Source organism: Dromaius novaehollandiae, chromosome 9, assembly GCF_036370855.1.
Source record: "Dromaius novaehollandiae isolate bDroNov1 chromosome 9, bDroNov1.hap1, whole genome shotgun sequence".
Lineage (NCBI taxonomy): Eukaryota > Metazoa > Chordata > Aves > Casuariiformes > Dromaiidae > Dromaius > Dromaius novaehollandiae.
Window position 1 is genome coordinate 26,736,011 of NC_088106.1, and position 23,010 is coordinate 26,759,020.

Genomic DNA, 23,010 nt, shown 5'->3' on the forward strand with positions numbered 1-23,010 from the left:
TATTTTCTTCATTTATTGGCCTATGGAAGAGCTATTATTTCAAAATGTCTTGGCCCTAGTCCATCTGCAAGACCTCATTTATTCTTTTGAAATTTGTAGCCTTCACAAGCTTGGCATCTGCAGTATCACAGACAATGAATTACTGTGGCTAGAAGTCTCTGGAATTAAAAAACCCTCCTCCGTAAGAATGTGTTTTTTTTTTTTTCCACAGAACTAGGATTTGTTCTGAGGAAGCACAGTTGGCAAAAAAAAAAAAAAAAGTTTGCAAAGATAACAGATTTTTCCTCTTTTTTCCTACCCCCAAATAACAAGGGAGTACTGATGCTGGGGACTTGCTCTTTAAATAAATGGAATCTTTCTCTCCTCTCTTGGCAACGTCAGTAGTATTCTTGTGCTGTATGACAAGGCTAGCTAGTGCTATATTTATCTTGTAGCTGTACACATATTTGCAAGAGGTCATTCAATAAGAGAAAGGCAAAGAGTCAATGCAGTTTAAAGAAAGTTTGTTCTACCATAGTCCTAACTTTTAGGTTTGGCTTAAAGACAAGGCTGCATACTTTTGGAGGATCGGGGAATATCATTACTGATATGAAATAAAAACTTTCCTGAGCTGTCTCTGGAAAAATCAGGGCTTTGCGAAGAAGGGGAAAAAACATTCAAAAAATGGAGTTCAATAGGTGTTTGGGTGCATCAGCAGAAGAGGAAAAGAGAAGACCAGAGGGTGGGGAAGATGATACTAGTGATGCTGGCAGTAGTGTTGTCCATGAAGAGTTGGATTTGGTACAAATGTACCTTACCTGTTTGCCTGAAAGATACATGAAAGCAAAATTCACCCTGGCAGCGTATCTGACGTGCTGGCTAGTGCTGAAACTCTGCAAGGTAAGAGATCTTAGTACAAATATGTGAGATTTTTACATAACTTCCTATATGTTTAAGAGACAAATTGAGATTTTTTATTTAACTTCCTATATGCTTAAGAGGTAAATTGAGCAAAGTCTCTGCTGGAATATTTGATAGTCTTTTAAAGGATAGCTATGTACTGTACAGTTATCATCATGGTTTATTAGTAAAAGGAGCATTGTAAATATTGACACTGTACCCAGAAACAGGTGGTCCAAGGAGGAAAAGCATGTAGGGACTACTAATGGAGTACTCAACAAAGCAATACACTAGTAGTTGCTAGCCAGCTTTTCTGTATCTGTTGTTACATAGTTGCAAGGGATTTGAGATATTTTAGGTTAATTTCTAAGTGACATTTCTTGTAGTGCTCTTCATTGGCTTACATTCATATCTTGTGTTGGATGAGCAAGAGAATGTATTTCGGTCCTGAAAATGTGAACATTATAAAAAGAAAGAGTAGTTTATTTGGAACATTTTGTCAAATGTAATAGGGAATCAATGTTTAGGCTCTGGTGGGACTTGTTTTAAATGTGATCTGTGCACATAAAATTAAAATGCCTAATGTATTACTGCATAGAGAAACAAGGCATTGGATGTATTATTACTGCTATAATTTGTTCCCTTTCACCTTTGCAGAAAGCTGCTTTAATATTTGGACCCACGTAAAGAATCATTCAGTTCTGTACAAGTGATAGGTTTAAGGTCAGCAGATAAGGACTGAGACATTTGAGCTTAAAATCATGGAGTTTTCATGTGTAGAAATACTATTTTAATAAATTTTAAAGGTATAGTATGCCTTCCTTTGCCTTTGTGTTGTTGGATCCAAGATTTACTATTGTAGACATTTGGTGGATGGGCACATCACCACATAGACCGAAGTAAACATCAAGGCAACTTTTCCTGGCTATCTTTTTTTTTATAAGATATGTGGCAGATTGGAAATACATGATGATGTGCAGACCACAACTGTGGGACCAGATGGTGCCTCAGCAGCAACAGTGCCTCCCCTACAGGCATCTCTACACCTGTGGCAGTTTTGTAGCAGTAGCTATGTCAGTTTTTGCCAACATAGCTATGCAAGTGTAGATTGAACAGTACATGCAGTTTTTATCTGTTAGATTGTGATTAATGCTGGCTCCTGTAGTTCCCAGGAGCAGTTTTATACTGCTAGGACAGCATCTACACTAGAAAGGTCTGTCAAGATGGAAGACACACAAGCTCCCTTACTAGAGTAACCTAGGTTTAAACTTTTCTTAGCAAAGGAATAAGCTTCAGTTTAGATGGTTCTATGGGTCAGGGAAAAGAAGGAATGAGAGAGGAGACTGTGGTCTCACCTGCATCTGCTCTGGTCCTTCTGAGGTAGCCTATAGTCCCAAGGTTTGTTGGATTAGAGTTTGGGAGAGGGAAAGCTCATTTTCTTCTCTTCATGACTGGTTCTGCAGAAAGAGTGGAGAAGCACTTTATCTCAGTGATAACCTCCCTCACTGGCCAAAGGCAACATCAAATTTTGCTGTCAGATAATATTCTTCCCCACTGGTTGACAGCAGTGCATCAGAGTCTTGCAGGCACCATTGTTAGTGAGACCTGATTAGGAACCATTGCTTTCCAAGCATTCATTTTACATATGTGCAGTAATACACTACTCTCCCACACGACTGTGTCATAGCTTTGTTTCCACGTGTATCCCATATTTGTAGTGCCTGTGTTCTCGTCTATGGGTACAGGATTTATCATGTGATGCCAGTTTCTTGCATTAGGGGGCACACACAGATACTTTCCTCATAAAAACTTTCCTTTTAATCTTTCTGCTTGCTTGCTGCAGAGATTTTTTGCAAGGTTGACGAAAAGGGGTAGAAATCCACACAGTTATGTAGGGGGAGTGAATAGCCCCGGGGCAGAGAAGCAAGGCAGGGCCATCATGTGGGGCAGACTGCTAGGGAAATGCATACAGTCCCCAGCTGCCTTTGTACAGTGCTGATCCAGGGTGGGGAAGGTTGCTGCTTGGCTAGTTTCTACATGACTTGGTTGGTTTTGTTGTGGTCTGACCCATTTACAACCAGACAGGTGAATTTGTAGGTTTTAAGAGCAATATCTCTGTTAGAGAATGAGCCAGAGCTAGTGGGCATACGTCCAGCAGTTGATCTGGGTGTGTGCAACAACTTGAATACCTTGGACTGACTGCATTACTCATGATGTGTGCAGGAAACAGAGTGGCATGCACACAATAGTCTTGTGCACGCTTGTTATTCTTTAGGGTAAATGGTTGTTTTTAGACCTGACAAGTGGCAAACAAAATATGTGGGGTTGGACTGTTGGAGAGAAGCTACAGCTTGACCTGGGGAAAGCAGGAAATGTCAGTACCAAGCAGGGAAGAGGGAACTGACAGTGTATAACAGAGTAGGCTCTAATGCCCCCTCAGCTTCCTTCTTCAAGTAAACCTGCACCTATACAGAGTTCTGTGTATGGACTAAACCATAAATTATGAAGTGCCATTCTGTGCTTATGGCTGGAGCGCTCTATGGTTACTCCATCTCTGAATAGATACTATTTCTTAAATGAGAGGAAGTTTTATTAAAACATAGGTTAGCCATGGTGCTCCTGTCTGTATCTGCTTGCACACAGAGTTGTGTTTGCACAGGGCATATAAATCCTTCAGGTCAGGCAGGATCAGTTCATATTACCTGAAAGGGGAGAGTGAAGAGAGGTAACGTAATTTCTGTTAAAATCACAGATTTCTTCAGAAAGCTCTCTGAGTACCTTTCACTGCCCTGGCTAAGCTGAGAGGATAACTAAGCATCTTTACTGTAGCAACATCTAATTTATTAATGCCTCTTTCTTGCTGAGTTTTCTTAAAGTCTGTTCAGATTTGAGGCCACATTTTCTTATTTCCTGACACTCTTCCATGACTTCAGTTACTTCCAAGTCCTGATCCATTCAAAGAGTGTTAATTTTTTTCTCCTTCCCCCTCACAAGAACAAAAGCAGCACAGTGTTGCCTTTTCTCAGGTTCTGCAGCTTGGCAGAATCCAGCAAGACTGTCCCAGTGGGAGGGAAGGGAGGGCTGGCAGCACTTATGTGGTGCTGCCTGTTACAGAGGCACCCTTTGTTGCATCCCGCATACATCCCCTGTACATCCAAACCATTCTGGTTCTTGGCTAAAGATAAGGCTCTGGATGCTGACAACTTAGAAAATAACAGGGGCTTCCTATAATTCAGTAATCCTTATCAGTGCTGCCTCCAAAGGGAAACAGAGTTGTGTGGCCTATCTTGGAGTGTAAGAAATGCTGAGAGCCACACAGCCCACACAGTCTCCTGCAGACTTTTCTGCCATCTGGGAAACCTCTTGATCATGTGTGCCCAAGGTAGCCCTGAGTTTTCAGGAGTTACCACAGACTGTGGGGACAAGAGGAGAGACTTTAAATTTTTCTAAAAGTTCCATATGCCACAAAGAATATTTTTTCATCCAGTTCTGCTTTTCAGGCCCAATTTCTGAACACAAGACAGTTGCAAAGAAAGGATGGTCGGACACTCATTTATAGATGCTTGCAAACAAATTAAGCTTTTTGCTTCTATACAAAGATGCATTTGTCTAGACAGTACAGCTTGTCCATAAATGTAGCTTTTCTAATCTTCCATATATTATCAGAGCTAGTTGTTCTCAGGCTGTCTTATGGAATGGTAAGATTCTCCTCTAAGCGCTAACAGGTTTTGCTTTTGATTTTGCATCCAGTAGTCCTGAATCGTAAAGAAACCCCTTGAATCTATCAGGCTGGGTTGAAACCCTCGTGAGAACAGGTCCCCTGCAAGATCTCAGACTTGGGCAGTGCTACTCTGATATTTTAATTGTAACTGTTGCCATTACACACAGGTGGACTTTGATTATTTTGAAACAAAATGTCTTGTGTGAAGCTGCATGAGAGTACATACAGATTAATGTCTGGTTGCTCACCAGCTATGCACAGACTCTCCTTATTCTGTCAGTAGTCCTTCCCATCATAAATAATCCCTTCATTTTCTTTTTCTTAGCTGCTTACCTATGTTTTGTCCAGGGTACTTGCTCACAAAGAAGCAAACAGGAGTTGCTTTAGAAACAGGTGAATAAATCAATGCAGTCTCCTGTGGGCAAATCCCTTATTATGCATAAGAATGATTTGTATTGATTAAAGTAAGCTGATTCCTTCCCAGCTTAAATTAAATAAAGTAGCAAAACAGTTCTGAAACACTTTGAAACAGGTAGTCACAAAAGAGGGTGGACATCGTGTTCCATACTGGTTTAATGACCCACTAACTTTTCAAAACTGACAATAGCTAGCCGGTTATGCTTGTGTGAAAGAGAATAAACCATAAAAAAATTCAAAATAAAAGCAGGCTTTGAATCAGATTTAAAGTAAATTTTGTTGAACTGATTCTCTGATTCAGTAATTTATAGTAATTCAGTAACATCCAGTACCTCTAAATGTCAAGAACAGTTGGTTAATGCACAGGATTTCCCTGATACTTAAGCATTTTCTGTCACCTCACCTGGTATTTTTTTAACATTACAAAATCTATACAAAAGGTGAAACAAATGATAAGGCAGATCTGTAATCTAATTTCTTATGTGTGTGCATACCTTTAAGTATAGTCCTTAGTTCTAAGGAGCTTCCAGTTGCTGTTACTGCATAATGGCTTGAAGACTGTAAAGTTGTAAAACTTTAACATAAACCTACCAGAATGAATCCCAAATGAAAGATGGATCAGGGCTAATTCTCAGCTCTGCAATACCTCTATTACTCTCTAGTATTAATTTATTGTGCATGGCTCAGCTCTTTGCCTGCAAAATGGATTACAGATTTGCTTGTTTGTTTTTTTATTTTGATTTTTACTTCAGATTATAAACATTTCAGGGCTGGATTTCCTTGCCATATATGTTTTTTCTGAAAGAGTGATTCCCTGCACCAGTTGAGGTTTCTAAGCATTAGATAGTGAAAGTGACAAATTGGCATGTTTTATGACACAAAACATCTAGTGTCTAACTCCAAAGATTCTGTTAGTGTTCCGTATTTGATGAAGCACTGTAATAGCCCTTTCTCAGAGCTTGAGATCCCTGCAACCCTGTCTTCCAGGAGAATGCTGTAACAGCTGAGCTTACGGGGTCATACTCCTCTGCTTCTGTCTGAATGGATGTTTTTCTGTGCAGAGGCACAGCTTCGAGAGAACACAGTTGGAGTGCCTTCTTCCTGAACTAGTCTGTGGCCAAGTGGTAAAGGTAGCCTGTTTAATAATATGGGATGAATCCCCTCCAAGGGGGAAGAGGAGCATGGTTTTCCTATATCGTGAATCAGTTCTCTAACCATTAGGCTATGATCACGAGGGAGGATAGAGACACTGCCTGCATTCTACCTTGCTATCCATCTGAGGAAGAAAGGGTGCAGAGAGGCAAGTTTTAGCTGCTACTCATTTGGTAACCTCTAAAAAATTTTCTGTGAAAATGTTTTTCCATACCTTGTTTTCCATCCCAGGGTCTACAGACAACAGGTTGAAAGCTGAGGATAATTTCTCCAGGAGAGGTATCTGTCTGTGGATTCCAAATGCCAACCCCTAAGAACGTTGTCTACTGTATGGGGAAATGGGGGTTCAGATGTATCTTATCCTTGCTATTTCATAGTGGTTAGTTATGATTTTTGCCTGCCAAACGTGCTGTTAATCTGTTTTTAGTGCTCCTCATACACTCTGTTGAGAACACTTACCTACTACATGTCTTAAGCACCAGGAAGCTGGCTGTGGAAAACCCGATTTGATGTTCCTATATCCTATTTTAATTTGGACCCCATATGACTTACTGTGGTTAGAGAAGGCTTTTGGCAGAGCAGGGAGTTGAAGCTTTATCTCCGGAGAGTGAGACAGGTGCTTAACCAGTGGACCAACATTCCTGTTCTGTTCTGGTAGGTGATAGATCAAAAAATGCAAACACTGCATTAGGACCTGGCTGGCTTCTTTCAGTTAATTTCGAGCTGTCTTAACACAAGTGTGTGTTGGAAATGATAAGTTTTTTTAGTTATTTCATAGACTTACATGTCCTGCTGTGTCTGTGTGTCTATGACTTCTCCCTGATAACTTTTGAACACTTCGGCCAATTTCAGCAAAATTTGAGCGAGATATAAGTTACCGAATTCATGTGAGTGAGGCAGAAATAGGTAGTCAGGCAGAGGAGACAGAGACTAACTAATGCCCCTCCTGAGGGAAAGACTGTTGCACGAATTTACCCATAATTAAACATAAGAAACACTGGAAAATGTTTCCACCACCACATTGGAGAATAATTTAGAGATGCAGGTCCATTGGAGACAGGACTGTGTTGGTTCAGCTGCTTGCAGAGATACGTGTTTTCTCAGTAAAGTGCTTTTTGTTTGGCTGTTAACGGAACTCCACTGAAGCTGACTGTTAGCTTTCACTCCTCAGAGTTAAAGACAAGATTTCTAAGAAGTGATTTTGGGTGCCACTTGAGACAACTCAGAAGGATCTTTTTGAGGAAGCCGTAAGCATTCCCCTTCCCCATGACCACCTTGGAACACTATGTGGTGTTCACTGATTTGGTAAAGAAAGCCACTATTTTATTTAGGATGATAAACTGCTACGGTGGACAGTCTGGTTAGTCACTCTTAACTCCTAGAGCCTCATGTACAATTTTGGGGGGCTTATTTTGTTCAGTGGAGTATTTCTATTTGGAGTATTTCTTTTTGGATTATTTCTGATTTCTGAATCAAGTGACCTTATTTGATTCAGGTTTCCTTTCATTCATGCCCAAATTTCCGGGATTTGCTTGAGCCAGAAATATTAAAGCAGCCTGTCTTACACTGAAATAGTCGCTACAGTGCTGGATAGGATCAAGTGCTGTAGAGAGTCAAAGCACTGAAAATGGAAAATAACAGAGGGAAAACTGGAATCTATTGAACCTGACAGAGGGCTTGGTTCAGATTGGTTTCCCATTCTGGGCAGAGATTCAGTTCTTTATGAGCAGTGTGAATCACTCAGCGTGTGCCTGGGAGTTTGACTTCCTCCTTCCTCCACTCCAAAAAGCAAGGAATTGAAAACTTCCCAGTATCTTTAGTGTTCATCAAGCCATCTCCTGGATCCAGCTCTGAGCTACAACCAGTGCGTTCAGAGAATGCAGGCTATGAAAGTCGGATATACATAACAATTATGAAGCATCCTTTGGATCCCAGGGAATCCCAGGGAATAATCTCTGGAAAAGCCAACCACATCCCATTTTTACTACCTCTTTCTCTAACATTACCACACCTTAATTTGTGGGGAGGATAATGTATCTTTGTCTTCAGTAGCTACTTGTCTGTGAAACTGTCTTTCACAGATACTATGGTTCTCAAAAAATGCTGTCAATTGAAGATGTATTATTTTCTGTATGTCAGTTTAAGCCCAGTTCCTGCAAGGAATCTACCCATGGAAACTCCTGAAGGACTGTAACTCATGAATTGGTAGAACTTTCTTGCTGAACTGTGACTTTATAATTAGGTAAAAAAATAGACTGAAATCCTGGGTGACTAGCAGAGTACATCGATTGGATTAAGAACCTGTAAATGGATGAGTGAAAGTATTTCTGCTTGTGTACGTTGGAATATTTGGTGCTCTTCTAAGAAAGTTCCTCATTATTAGAGACACCTGAGAAGGCACTGTATTTTTTTTGTCTGTTGCTTGTGTTTCCTGCTGGAAGGAAAGCAGAGCTGGTGTTAGACAGGAGTAAAAACTTTCTCTTGATGTTTTAAGTATGATTCTCCAAGCATGATTATTCACAAAATTGGATGAAATTTGGCAAATATTGCAGAATTTGAGGTGTGACAGCTGCGTAGTAAAAGCAAGCCTTCAATAAGATGTTGAAAGATAGCACAGCATCAAAATAACCAAAGAAATGCTTGGGCAGGACAACATTAAAAATTAGCTAGATCACTGTGCCGTTCTGGAACATGGAACAAGCTAAATTTGAATTTCTAAATACCAACAAATGCAATCCTTCCACACAGTTGACTGATTTATCTGGAAACTTGTACCTACACTGAGGAAGAATGCATCTCAGTCTGGAAAAAGCTACTTGTTCTAATGCCATCAAATCTTCAGTCATACTACCTCACTTCCTATAAATGAAAGTCATGTATGATAATATCAATAGTTCAAAAAATTGCAATTTTAATTTTAATGCAATTTTAATAGATATATCCAATTTTTTCCTTAGTCAAAAGCAGATTTTATTCCTATTTAACCCCTAACCTTCTTTTTGGACTAAATCAGTGAATTTATTCCTAGGGTAGAGAAAATAATACAATTTTGATTATGGTCATTATATATACACCATCATTTTGATTCTAGCAAAAGAAAATGGCAGGACAAAGCTTGGTAACTCACCTTTAATGTCCTCTTGCAATAGATGAGATTACAGTGTTGGGGTTCAGAGAACTTCCTATTAATAGAGGAATCAAAAGAGAATTATTTCCCATAGTTCAGGTGCAAACTCTGGGCACAGACACAAATTCAGAGGCAGATTTTCCTGAGAGGTCTGTCCAGGTTTACCACTCCAAATTCTCCTGTCCACAGAGGGTGTGACTTCTGCCCCACGGGCAGTACAGTAGGATGTGAATCTGCCACTGCAGCCACTATTTTTAATGTCCAGATCTGTTAACATCTGAAAATGGAAGCAGCAATGCTGTTTCCTTTAACCATTCCAGCTAATTCTCTGCGTTAATGTCAGCAAGATCCCTTAAGTCAAACAAGGTCAGGATTACCTCCACTTACATTATACGGGTGATATAAATCTGTCCCTTGGATATCATCTGGAAAATTGGTCTCGTATGTTGTGTTGCAATGATATGTTAGTTACTACAAATTTAAATATTGATTAGTAACACACTACAATGACATTGTATGAGACACTAGACTTACAGCATAAGAAGTGCAGCTTTATTTACAGCTCCCTCTGTATTTTCTTTACCTTTACGTGTTGTAAGATATTATTCTCCAGAAGGCAATATAAATGCCCTGTATTAATTACATGAAAGAATTTCTTAGTCTTTGTTCGACTTTTTGTCTATGTGTTCCTGCAGAGCTAAACTGAAAAGAATGGGGAAAAAAACTCTCAGTATTTGGAAACATTTTAAAAATGTTTCTATGCTGGCAAAGCAGACAGATAGCTTTTGTGTTCAGACTGTTATGGGGTGGGGCAGGCAAAAGGGATTAATGCTGTTTCCAAATGAATAAGTGTTTTTTTTAAGAGTAGTTGCTATAATCCTATTACTAAAATGAACAACTCTAGTACAATTTGGTAGCTGGTCTCCGTGCCTTAAATGAGAATACAATATTCGTTGCTTCTACAAACGAAAGTTTCTCTACTTCCTCACTTCAGGTCTGTGTTTGAACAGACTAAGCCTTAAGGTGTGGTGAGAAGCGCGTGGGTGATAAACTAGAATGTGGAAGAAATATGAATGTCAATGCTCAGGGGAAAATAGCTTTCATAATGTTGGCAGTTAAAGTTTTCAAATTGGATTTTTTTCCCTTAAAGTCACAGCTCCTGGGGGCAAGTGACTGCATGAAAATCTTATTTAAAAAGAATGGGAGAAAAAAGTTTTCAGGTACTACCACAATGGAGGAAAACACTGAAACATTAATTTACAATTGAAAATTCTCAAACTGTGAATATTTCAGTTTTGAATACTTAGAATTGGCAATGATCCTGCAGGTAATTTAGAGTTTGGACAAACTTGTGAAAGAAAATTAGAAATAGCTACTGCGTTCACCCAGTAGAGGATGGCTCTTTTGCTCTACTCAGCCCAAATAAAAATTCTAAACTGCATGAATATCGCAGTGTTCTTCTGAAAAGTGCAGGTCTCCATTTCACATCCTACAGAAATAGACAGCCAATGTGGCAAGCAGAGAGCGTAGGGGGACTGACATCAGCAGACTGCTTTGGAAGCAGGCGAAGGCCTCCTGGAAAAAAAAGGCAAACTGCTGGAAACAGGCAAAGGCTCCCAGAGCAAATCTGTACAAAAGACTCTGGGAACATTAATGATCATAAATGATGGAATTGTCCAGAAGGCCTTGGTGTGCCACTCTCCTGAGGAGAGGAAGCTCCCTGTTGAATTGCCACAGTTTCTTGCAGCAAATCACTGCACTTTGGAATGGTCTTGGCTCAAGAATCTCTTTGTTAGAGAGGTAAGAATGACAGCACATAGTACCAACAATAAAAAATTTGGTCTCATGGTATTTGTAGTCTTGCTGAAGCTAGGGCTGTGCATACATCTTGGTTTTCTTGGACATGTGCTCTTTTTCATGCTGTTTATTTCCAGATATCTGTCAGCCCTAAAAGAATGGCACCTCTGACTTGGCTGTCATAGGGCTAGAAATCCTATATGGGAGTGTGGTTTGTTTGTGCTAGGGACCGCTAACATGGGTCCCCAGAGGCACAGCAGCCAAGCTGTAGCTGATGTGTGCACAAACACTGTTCTCCAGAACCATACGCTGTAGGTTCATATCTGTCCTGGCAACAGTGACTTAGTGTATGTGCTCAAACCAACTTTACAGTTCGAATATAGTAGATTTGATCCTTTGCAGACTGAGAAATTTGTACCACCCTATGTGAAAATACTGAAGATCCTTGTTCGCTTCTGTTTCTGCCTGAAGCTTCCTATGTAGCCTTGGATAAACTACTTCATCTATGTCTCTGCTCTTCATCTTTCAGGGAATACTTCTTTATTCCCACCAGGAAGTACACAGCTCCTTCGGGCAATGTGTCTATGGGCCTTGTGTAGTGAGTCTCCAATTTTGGAAGCTGCCTGTAACTACTGCTGTAGTATGGACAGCTAATAGTTGGAAGAGGTGGCTTACTTCTTAGTAGGAGAGAAGAACTGAAACTTGAATGAGATCCACAATTTGTATGTTAAAAGCCATCTAAAAATTTAAGGAATATTTGAGTTTTTGGATTTAGTTTAGGGATGTATAATAAAAATGGTGACAAACTGCTGAGAAGCTTTAGCAACTGTTTTTGGCTTATCTTTAAGTGCTTTTTTTCGGTGGCACTGGTGGTTTGAGCAGTTCCAACCCTTAATTGCTTTTTTTCTTCACCCACTTCTTCCCCCTTCCTGCCACACTTGTGCCAACACAGCTCTTTGTGGGAGTGTACCATGAAACAAAGGAGTGGGCATGCCTGAAAACCTCTTTTCTCTCCCTCCTCCCTCGATTAATTTTCACGTCCATGAAGGTGCCATGTTTCAGAGCACAGTCCCATCCCATAAGCAATGCACAAGCTGGCATTAATGTTGGTTAGTTGGAAATTCCAATTACCCTGTCACTGCTGCAAAAGCATGGAACCATACTATACCATGCTCTGATTAACTGTTGTGAAGTCCTTCTGAGAAAATCAAGCCCATCCAGACAGGGTCCGGACCTATGATGTAAAATATACACTAAGTATGAAAAGATTCATGGAAGATTCTGTTAAATTGTCAGAGAGAAATCATTGTTTTAGTAGATCAAGAGAGAAACCTCAGTGACTAATTGTTATTTACATGTTGTGTTTGATCCTGCTATCACTTCGCTGTTGAGCAAGAGCAGAAGTGGTCCATCATCATATGAAGAAAAAAAAGTCAGAGACAGAAACTATTATACTTGCCAATTCTTCAGGTTAAGTGCAAAACTCAAGAGGTGACTGAGTAGCTTTTAGAAGTGTGCAGAATCAAAAACTTATTTTTGAGGAATCTGATAACTTAATTTGTTTTCAAATATGCAATCCTCGGGAATCTAGAATGGCTTAGAAGAACTTAGTAGTGGTATTTATTAATTTGTTTTGCAGCATGTAAGAGCAAGATTTATGTAAGTTAATCTTTAAAATGGTTTAATACTGCCACTATGAAAATGGTAAATCTTTGCAAAAACAGGGAGTTACTTCAAAAAAGAGCTAGAAATTAGAACAGGTTAAAAATGAACATGGAGAAAAGTAGGAGTGTTGAAGGCTATTGCAGGACAAGTTTCAATAAGCTTAATTTTTCAGGGCTTGACTGATTTTGATTTAAATTGAATGCTATTTATTTAAGCTGCTGGAGCTTCAAGAGTTGCAAATAGTGACAGATGGTTTACTGTCCTATCCTCTCATCTTTCCAAATTGCTTTGCAGTTTATCTTAAAGCTCCTCAAGTCTGCAGTATTCATGGTAAAACAGAGATTTTAAGTGACTGTTTTAAGAGTGGATGGTAGATGGGAAATACCTCATCAAGAAGAACGTGAATTCATCCAGTTAACCAGTGGGACACTTGCTACTGGGAAGATTCAAAGCTGCCACAACTTACAGTGAGTTTCAAAGGGCTTTATATATAACAGCCTAATAAAAAAAGGCATCCAGAGGAATCTGTGAATCTAAACTACTAATTGATGCCACTGATGGGATCATGGTCAATTTTCACAGTTCTCCTGCATTATTTTATGAAAAATTTTCTTTTAATAGCAACTTTTCATTTGATTTTGGAAAACCTTTAAGAATGTGTGTTGATATTGCTTACTAAAGTAAGCACTTTGGGATGGAGGGATTTTACTATTGTGGGTGAAAAAATTATGCATAACCTAGAGTGTTTCTGTAGCTGGAGATCTTCTTCCTCATCTTAAAGGTCATAGTTTTTGAGAAACTGATGAGGTGGAAGAAGTCTTTAGACATATGGAAAAGGAAATCTGGGAAACTTATATGAGGAATGGGGTTTGGGATCACTGTTTAGAACAGAATTTCTATAAGGCGTCAGTATCGGAGATGGGCAAAATGTCTAAGGCAAAACCTTCAGCTTGGAAGTTTTGTTTTAATTTCCAATGCAAAGTTCAGGGCAAGTTCAGTAAAGTTTGTGAACCCTCCAGCAGCAGTAGTCTAAGTTTCAAGCAAGCCTGGAAAGATGCATGGTTTTGGGTGCAAATCAGGATGGGTTTGATCCCAAGCCACTTGAAACACAGCATTTTTGGCTTCATGTAGCTTTATATTTCAGCCTTCATTTCTGTCCAGAACTCAGACCTGCCCAGACTGAAGCTTTTGCTTAAAGCCCTGTGAATGAAGCCTGCTGTAATTCTCACTGATTTAGTAGTCCCAGAGTAAATCTAACTGGAGCATTTTAGTAATGCATGGAACTAGTGAGCATTGTATACTTGTCTTACATGAATAAGTTCAGTTCCAGTTCAGCAGAATGGTCACAATAGAAACATCCATATTTCTAAACCTTAAAGTTGCTGAAGCAACATACAGGTCTTGTGATACAATTTTTCACGGGAAGTTTTGTTCAGAATAAACCTACTCCTGGTACTACACTGAGGCTCTGCAGAAAGGTCTAAGACAGACTGAGCTACTTTCAAACATTGCCTGTTAGTACTCTACCTAAGCATTACTTCTGGTTTAATGAGTCAAAAGTAATTTGTAAAAAGTTAATCCTTAGAGACTTTTTGACCCTATAGAAGGAGATTGTTTCAAGCAGATATGAAAGGTTTCTCAGTTCTGTTCCATATAGTTCAAGGCCCTGGGAAAATTCCTTGCAAGAGCCACATGTTGGTTCCTGCCGCTCTCATGGCTTTCTTTGTGCCGGTAGTCCCAGTAGGGCTACCTGCCACGATGGAGGGGTCAGACCTTAGGTAATGCAAAGTGAGCAAGTGATGGTCCTTGTTTCCATTTCCTTGTACAAAGCTTTGACATCTCTTGAGTTGAAGTGCTAGATAAGATGTTACTAATTAATAATAATTATTAATATAATAATATAATTTATTCTTATTGCAAATGCTGAAAGGTTTTTTACAAAAGCTGTTGGAGGAGGGACTGATTTTTTTGCTGCAAATAGTAGCATATTATTATTTTATTATTATGGGTGTCCTTTCCTCTTTGTTACACTTGTATTGCAAACTTTGAAACTACAGCTGAGCAAGTCTCCAGCTTTTCTGAATTTGCATGGAATTACTAGAGCTTGGCTTAGAGTTTTCTGATACGGTAATTTCTGTTCATGTCCTTTGCTGGACATTTCTTTCCTGCCTGTGAAGGGCAAGCTCATAAATAAGATGACTGGGAGATGAATGCAAGAACCTTTTAAATAGTAGTATTAGGAATAAATCCACAGCTTTTCTGGCAAGGTCTTAAAGAGTTGCCAGGTAATCACGTCCTTCAGAGCCAGCTACTATTAGAGAATACACCCTAGGAATACACTCTGTATGTAAGATGCTAAACACTGGGGCCCTGGTGAGGCAGAGTTTTTAGGTCTGGTTTTCTAGTAGGAAACAGACAGATTCCTTTTCCTGTCACTTCAACAAAGTGTTTACAGGCTCATCCCCAATACCTTGTGTCCATCATGCTTGTGCAGTGCCTTAGGCAAAATATACATGTCCAGACCTTTCTAGAAGCAGCAGCACCTACTATTTAATTGTAATTACAGATTTGTAAAAGCTTTTCAAGTAACACAAGCCTGACCATTTTATCTTTACCTAAAGTATGTTCAGAAAAGAACTATCTGTCTGAAATTTTCCATTTGTGATCTCTAGCAGAAGAGTAGTTGACAATAACAGGAGAAAACTTGAGATACCAAGTAACTTTTAAAAAAGGTAGGGTTACATAGTTTAGAAATCTTTCAAATTACTAGTAAACTATCCAAATGCTGCCTTTACATATGCACTTCGAAGCTGTTTTTGTTCCATTAAACACAGTGAAATCTAGCATTTAAATCTATTTTCACATTGATGGGTGCCATATTTTTTTCTCTGTATTTTGCAGCAAGTCACATTCTATCATCTCTGTTCACTTTGAATAGTGCTTTTTACTAGTGCTATAATGCAAATAGTTACTTGTATTAAAAACAAGCAAACCTAAACCTGTGATTTTGCAGCAGAGTAATTTATATGTGCATGCAGGTAATATGAGGGAAAACTCACCACAAAACTGTGTCTCCCCACCAACCTCCTGTCTTCACCCTTCCTACCTCTGCCTGTGCTCTTCTTCCCAGAGCAATCTCAGCTTCTAACCCTTTGCTGGCTCCCACCTCCCCCATTTGGGTGTTGGTTATCTAAAGATGTTTTTCAAGTTATTTTCAAGCATCAACACTTCTAAACAGGGTGTAGATTATACACGTGATTTTAGACCTCTGAAAGCAAAACTCTCAGAAACATTAGATTCCTGCTGGACTTTATTATATCTAAGCTGACTGTATTAGTGGAAGCAGTAAATGCTTGCAAGGTGAACAGAATTTCTTCAAAAAGGCAAAAGGATTTGCACCATATACTGCCAATCACTCTAAGCTAATCTGCTAACTATTAAAGAATTCAGAACTCAGTTATGATCTCACACTAGCTTTTTCTAATGCTAATTCCAAGTAAGGGAATTACACCTGACTTTCACTGTGAAGTCAGAGCACAGTTGGGCCATTTTGGGTTGTTCCTCATGAATCTGCTAAGTTTGCATACTTTGTGGTTATATAAAGTTAGCCTCAGAGAGCTTCCAAAATGAATTTATGTGTTACAAGAATTCAGCTTGAGGTTTTCATGTGGTACTACTGTATAAACATGATTTTTGTTTCAGAAGGCTTGTCATCTTAACGAGAAAGGATGAGTGAAATGGTTAAAGCATACAGACGAACTGGGATACTTGCTAGACAGAGATTTTAATAGTGTCTTTTTTGTGGTGTGTGTCTATAAAGCCTCCTCTCCTCCCTCTTATCCTGAATTCCTCTCTAAGTAACCATTAGATTTTCCTTTTCAGTTTTAACTGTTAGTTTTTCTCCCCCTTCATGTAACCCGCCCTCTTAGAAAGAAGTCTGAATATGTAAAAAGCTTTTGAAACGTGCCCTGAAGCATGTATGCTGATGAAGCACATACAATGTAATTATGGATAGCACAATGCAACTTCATGAAGAGCCTTTGTTTACAGCTTTTCTATCATGAGAGTAGAATGAACAGATTCACTGAGGAAATGTAAAAGCAGATGCCTTTGGCTGGCTCCTGTTGTTCTCTTTTTGGCAAAGACACAGCGACGAATCTATCCCTGGAACAGCCCCACTGAAGTCGGATGAATTACACCAGGCAGGAACTGGAACTTACTTCTTTTCTTCTTCTTCTTCTTTTCTTCTTCTTCTTGTTCGTTTTTTTTTTAAGAGTATAGTTTTCAGATCTCTTTTCCCTGATTGTCACAATTTCTCTTTCCACAGAAAGCCTATGAGAAAAGACTCTCTGCGTCTAAAAAGGTAGGATAACCTTTTAGTCACTAATGGCTAATTTCCTCAGCAGTAAATGGGTCTGTATGTGTCTACCAGTGCCTGTAATCATGAAGTTAGTATCTAACTATTTATAGAAAAAAATATACTAATATTTTAAGATTGTACTCCTTGAGGGGGACAGTAAGAACAGGAAACACTGTGGGAGGGATGGAGTACTAACACACAGCTATGCTGCTTCAAGTACGTGAAGTATGCTCAGAGCTGGCCTAGGTATCAGCATCCGATATCCCATTGTAATGTATAAACATACTCTGCGTGTACTGAGGTGTAACATTGGACAAAACTTCCAAGTGCAGATGTCTGTGAAAGTACTTCGTTCCCTGGAAGTTTCGGGGAACAGGAACCTGCAGTAACTCATAATATCAGTCATATTTGCAAGTGGTAATCTTCAATACAAATTTATTAGGGCAAATCTGGGATTACAGTTTACAAAACAGTGTAATAACAGAAGTTACAAGGACTTTGTTTTGTGCTAGCTAGTGCTGTGGCCATACTTTTAAGTCTTTTTTACCTCTACTGAGGGCCTGAATGGTGGTTCTCATATAAAACCTGCCATTTACAATTTGCCTTTTGCTGAGGCCTCCTTTGTGTTCACACAAGCAGCTGGCAGGACCGCTGACCTCCCTAGAGCAGAGCCTTGCCAGCGCTAACTAATCAATATTCAGCAGAGTCAACTGCTTGTTATAGAGCCATTGATTATCTCTGGAAGGTTACTCCCCCTGTGTGAGTGTCATTTTTCAGTCTTTTCCCTTTACCATCCATCCACTGTCCCCAGTACTAAGCTCTTGTGAGGACAGAGTACTGGAATGGAAATGAGGTTTCATTTCAAGATCTGAATAGTTTTTTCTCAGATACCAAACAGGCTTTGGAAAGAAGATAATTTCCCCACTGCTGTTTGTTTATACCAGGACTGCACGTTTAATGTCTGGGACATCTCTAATGATTGTTAAGTTGTGGCCCTTGAAGTGTTTGTCGTATTTGACTTAGGCTATTAGCAGATTATATTAGTTACATGGAGTCTTTGACTCTTGTTAATGAAGAAACCCCCCACATCTTTTACACAGCTGTAGCTGACTTGCCTGCCTGACAACCTCTGGCACAGAAGGGGAGAGCCATGGATTCGTATTTCATGCTGCTCACATGCAAATGGACAGGGAAGTTCAGCGAAATAAAAGCATGGTGCAAGTCCCAGTGTGCTGGCTTGCTATGCTCAGAGTATACCTACATACAATACGCAGTCAATTCCTCTTCTCTAGCCCAAGAGGGGAGGCCAGTGAGAAGATTTGCACAGGACACTGCACCTGTCCATTACCCTGAAGTCAGTGTGGCAAAAGTTGTAACAAAGGCTCTCCTTTTAAATGAGGATTTTCCTCTTAAGGCTGCATTTAGTCTTCAATGCAGCAGTAGAGAACTGTGAAGTAAATGTGCAAATCTAAAAATTTGAGATCTGAGTCATAGAATAGATGCCAGCTATATAACTGATAAAAGAGACTTATTAGGACAATTGTTTTGGTGAACGTGCAATAACTTTGATTGTAAATTTGGCATTAACATTGTAAATTTGGCTTTAACAATTAGACCAGAGATTAGAGCCGAAAAGTGCAGTCTGAGGCCTCAGAGGAGGAGAACAGACAACTAAGAGACAGATGGGTGAAAGAAAGGCAGCTGGCAGAGAATACAATACTTAATCTCCACTAAACCAGTCAGTTCAAGTTAGCACCCTTTCCGCAGAGCAGAAACTGCGCTGTGCTGTGACTATCCACCTGTGCAGAGCAACTCCATTAGCAGAGGGATTGAACTAGGAGTTGATGGGTGATAATTCAGTGTCCAGTTTTCCCTTTGTATTTCAGGGCTTGGAAGTCAGTACCTCTCAAGCTTTATCCTGCTTGTCTCTGCTTAGCTTGAATTTAAAGCATCACTGAATTCAAGCTAAATGTTTCTGTCTGCATGGGAGTAGAATCAGCAAAGCAAGTAAAAGCACAGCTCAAGTTATCAAAGTGGTGAAGGTGAGCATCTTTGCTTTTCCTGCCCTTAGCGCTGAAGGAGGAGCTGTTGCTTCATGGAGAGCAGACCTGCTGTCTGCTTCTGATTTTGTACAAAGCAGCGCCTTCCTAGGGAACTGAAAGCCAGAAAATCGATTAATGCAATGGGACTCCTGTAGCAGATGGCACTCTTCCCTGCACATGGGAAAAACATAGCTCATACGTGACTAGCTCCTTGCTTTGGTGCATCTAGGTGCATCGTTAGATTGGACTCTGGTTTGTCAGGTGCTGGTGATTTAGCCCATGTCTCCAAGGGCTAGTTCAGATGCCAACTATGTGACCGTTGACAGCAATATGATCTTGTCCAGTCGTTAGCACATACAGACAGTTGATGACAGGGATGTGAAAAATGGCAAGCTGGCATTCAATGGGGTTTGTTTAGCCAAGGGGGTTTCCTGTCAGCCCTCTGTCATCCTGATCCAGGCATGTGACACAATGAATCTGTCTGGCTGCCCGAGAAAGTTTGATGAAACATAGATCAGGAGTTAAAGTAAAAGGGGATAATGGAGAAAGAGTCCCTCAGCCTAAAGAGGAGGAGCTCTCCCTGGCATGGGGAAAGAGTGACTCCATATGTCATCCCGTTTGGCAGGAAGTGCTTCTTTTTCTGTTTTCAGTTGTCAGCCCACTGGCATTAATTAATGTTTTGGCTATTATCTGCAAAGAGGCTGTGTTGCTTCTCAAGAGAGGGGATTCCCAAGGTATGGTTTTGTAATAAGCTTGAAACAGACATCATTTACATCCAATTTGGTTTTCAGCTGTTTTTAAAATAACACACCTGAGATATATTCAAAAGGATGAGATGAAGGACTAATACTATGTCTTAGTCAGATAATATTATCAGTATGTTACAAAGAAAATCTTAGCAGAGAGTATTCCTATTCCTGTTCCTATTCCTCTATTAGGTAGAACTCATCCCATTTATATTGACATTATCTTGTAGTAATCATTGCAGTGAAAAGTCCTTGTGGGAAAACTGAACCAAGTGTATTTCTAACTATTGCAGCAAATGGAATAGGGTAAGTTAGCATGCTGGAACCAACCAGCTCATTGCCAGCAAATCTTTCTGATGCAGCACCAGCATCTGTTCTCTGTAACCCCTTTCCTTATTGTTCATACCACTTTTGCTTTGGGGATGTAATAAGCTGCTGGGGAGTAGAGCACTCTTGGGGAAAAACCTCCAAAGAGATGTGAAACAGCCTCTGAAGAAATCTTACTGTTTGGCAAGTAATATTTAACCACAGAGTACATTCACATTTTTCTTTCTGGATTTTTGTTACGCAGATTACGCCTTCTAGCTGCAGAATGACATTTAAAGTAGCAGAAAAAAAAGAATCTCTCATGAATACCATGTTAAATGTACTGCAGTTTTACAGAACAAGGCAAACCCACCCACTGTGGCCTCTTCTAATGTTTAGTGAATACAATGTCTTTAGCTGCATTGATTCTGTTTATAATTTGCTGATGGAATTTGCATCATAAATATGCAGATTCATTAGACCTCGTTAGTAGGAGGAACTTTAAATTTTAAGTTACATTTGGTTTCAAAAGAACCTTCAGCCATCTATCAGTACTGCAGTTCAATTGGCTAGCTTGACCTTGACTAATACCAGGTAAGCCTAAGGTCTTCTCTGGTTTAAATTCCTGGCTAGGCATGTCTTACTCTAAAACTGGATGGAATCCTTCAGGGCAAATTAAACTATTGTCAAGATTTATGTTTTTTTTTTAAAAAAGGGCAGGGCTCTGGAGACACCAAAAGCTACATGAAATTTGAATAAAAATAAATGTCAGAGAACAGGATTTGATGCATGTGAGACAGAAAGATGTCCTGTGTATGTATTATACTCAAACTGAATATGAGAAGTCTGCATTTGTTTCAGGCATGTTTTTCAATATGTGTTCCTGTCTTGGCAGAAAGCACAGAAGGACAGAGAGAGAGTTTAAATGTGTAAAGTGTTTTTGCAAAAATTTTCATCTCAGTGTGGTCATGCAGTCGAAATAACTGTAGGACTGACCTCCACAGTTGGCAGGTGTAGAGCACGAGTTCCCATTTTTGCAGTGTAACAAATGAAATGTGCTTTTGAATTGATGACTGCAGAATGAAGTTTTGAAAGATAAAGAAGGCTTTTGAAAAGCACTCCTTAAGCAACCTAGATATGAAGTAATAGCCTATATTTTGGGCTATGCAGGTTCTCAAAAAGAGCTATATGCCTGTTTGTGGCTACCAGTCTATACACCTTTCAGACTGCTTGGTTTTCTCTTTGGTGTGAGTCTGAAACAGCAAGTGTATTCATATTGGAGACAGCTGTGGGCACTGGACAACCATTTTTTCAGGAGGTGACTGGAATAAACAAAACTCCATCATCCAGAATTGTATGCAGACCTTGGTGGCAGGTATGCCCGTTCAGACACTGCTGTATACATACATTTAAACTGACTGGCTAGAAAGCATTTTCAGTAGTCCTTGTCCCCAGGTGCAGGGCTTTGTGAACTCTTTTTGCAAAAGTAAACATTTCACATTAAAAATGAAATTTGTTTAACTTGAAATGCAAGTTAATAATTAAGAGCTGGTAGCGCAATGTATCATATCAATACCTGGCTTCTTGAACACAAGAACTGGAGTGTCATGAGGCTGGGAGTAAGTGTGTTCACTAGTCAAACATATCCAGGAATGATTTGCATCTTCTTTCACTCATGATACTGTATTTCAACAATTTTTATCAGATGTAATTTTCTCATTTTCTATTTTGAAGTGCAGTAAATGAATTTGAGAGCCATGTCAGGTGTTTGTAAATCTTACCCTTCTCACTGTGCCTGTTAAGAGCTGGCTAAAAACTAAAGCCCACCTGTAAACCCATAGGAGAACTATTTGCCTATAACCATGCCCAGTGAACAACACTGCTAGTGGACATGACGTGTTTTCTTGCGTAAATATCAAAATTAGCATCTTCACACAAATGGACTTCTTTATGAGAATGTCACACAGTATGCAGTTAATCTGTCCGCTTTACAGCCTGTTCCACTTGTGAAAGTGTAGCAGCTATGCATCGAACACCATTTATGCACATTTATTAGATATTCAGATTCTTTCCCCACATGTGCCCTGATGTATTCATGTGGCTCCTTTCCTGCCTAACAAATTTAGAGTTATCAGTAGATGTCATACTATGCCCCAGTGGCCATTCCAAATTAGAGGGCAAACAGTGAACTTGGAACAAGCAACTCACAATATTTGGCTTGCATATCCAATTGCCAAATCCTGTGACACATCCACTAAATCTAAGGAAAGGGAAAAGCAGGGAGTGTTTAATACATTAAACTTGTGGATTATTTTCTGTAGCAGAGTGATCCCTACTTCTTATGCATTTAGATGCTGCCATTTTGTTAAGCCTGACTTGCAGGAAATAAACTCAGCCTTGTTGTCTGGACGCACCTGCTCACATCCCAAAATGGAAAGAAGTCTTCAGCTGGTTATTAATCTTCAGGTTATTTCGTACTTGCTGTCAGTGCAAGCTCTGAAAACAAAGATAGAATCTGGATTTATTTGAAACTTACTTGCATTCTGGTACATCAAAGGCATTGTACTTGTAGAAAGAGTACACCAGTGATATGTGTGTTAGTAAATGACAGCTGGAGTTGTAGCATGCAATGATTAAATTTCCCAAATACTGGCTCTGCAGTCAAGAGAATGAGTTTGTCATTGGTCAGACTTAATTTAAATGTGGAATTGGTATGTAACGAGTTAACCATTAGCTTTCTAACAGCTCATGTCAATTTTTAACATAAAGAAGCACATATAAAATAATTATGTTCTTCA

The 23,010-nt window shown here is 39.5% G+C and overlaps 1 protein-coding gene across 3 annotated transcripts in view; it reads left to right on the plus strand.

Moving 5' to 3' along the window:
• The first annotated feature begins 449 nt into the window (after positions 1–449).
• ARHGEF4 (Rho guanine nucleotide exchange factor 4) overlaps positions 450–23,010 on the plus strand; it is a 235,270-nt gene continuing 212,709 nt past the window's right edge. For 2 of the 3 annotated variants that reach the window (XM_026109625.2, XM_064516974.1), the window contains exons 1-2: positions 458–879; positions 17,086–17,121. In XM_026109625.2, coding sequence (XP_025965410.2) covers positions 664–879; positions 17,086–17,121 — 252 coding nt within the window. In that variant the 5' untranslated portion in view covers positions 458–663. Of the gene's footprint in view, positions 880–17,085; positions 17,122–23,010 lie in introns of all 3 variants that reach the window. The other variant, XM_064516975.1, reaches the window with a different exon arrangement.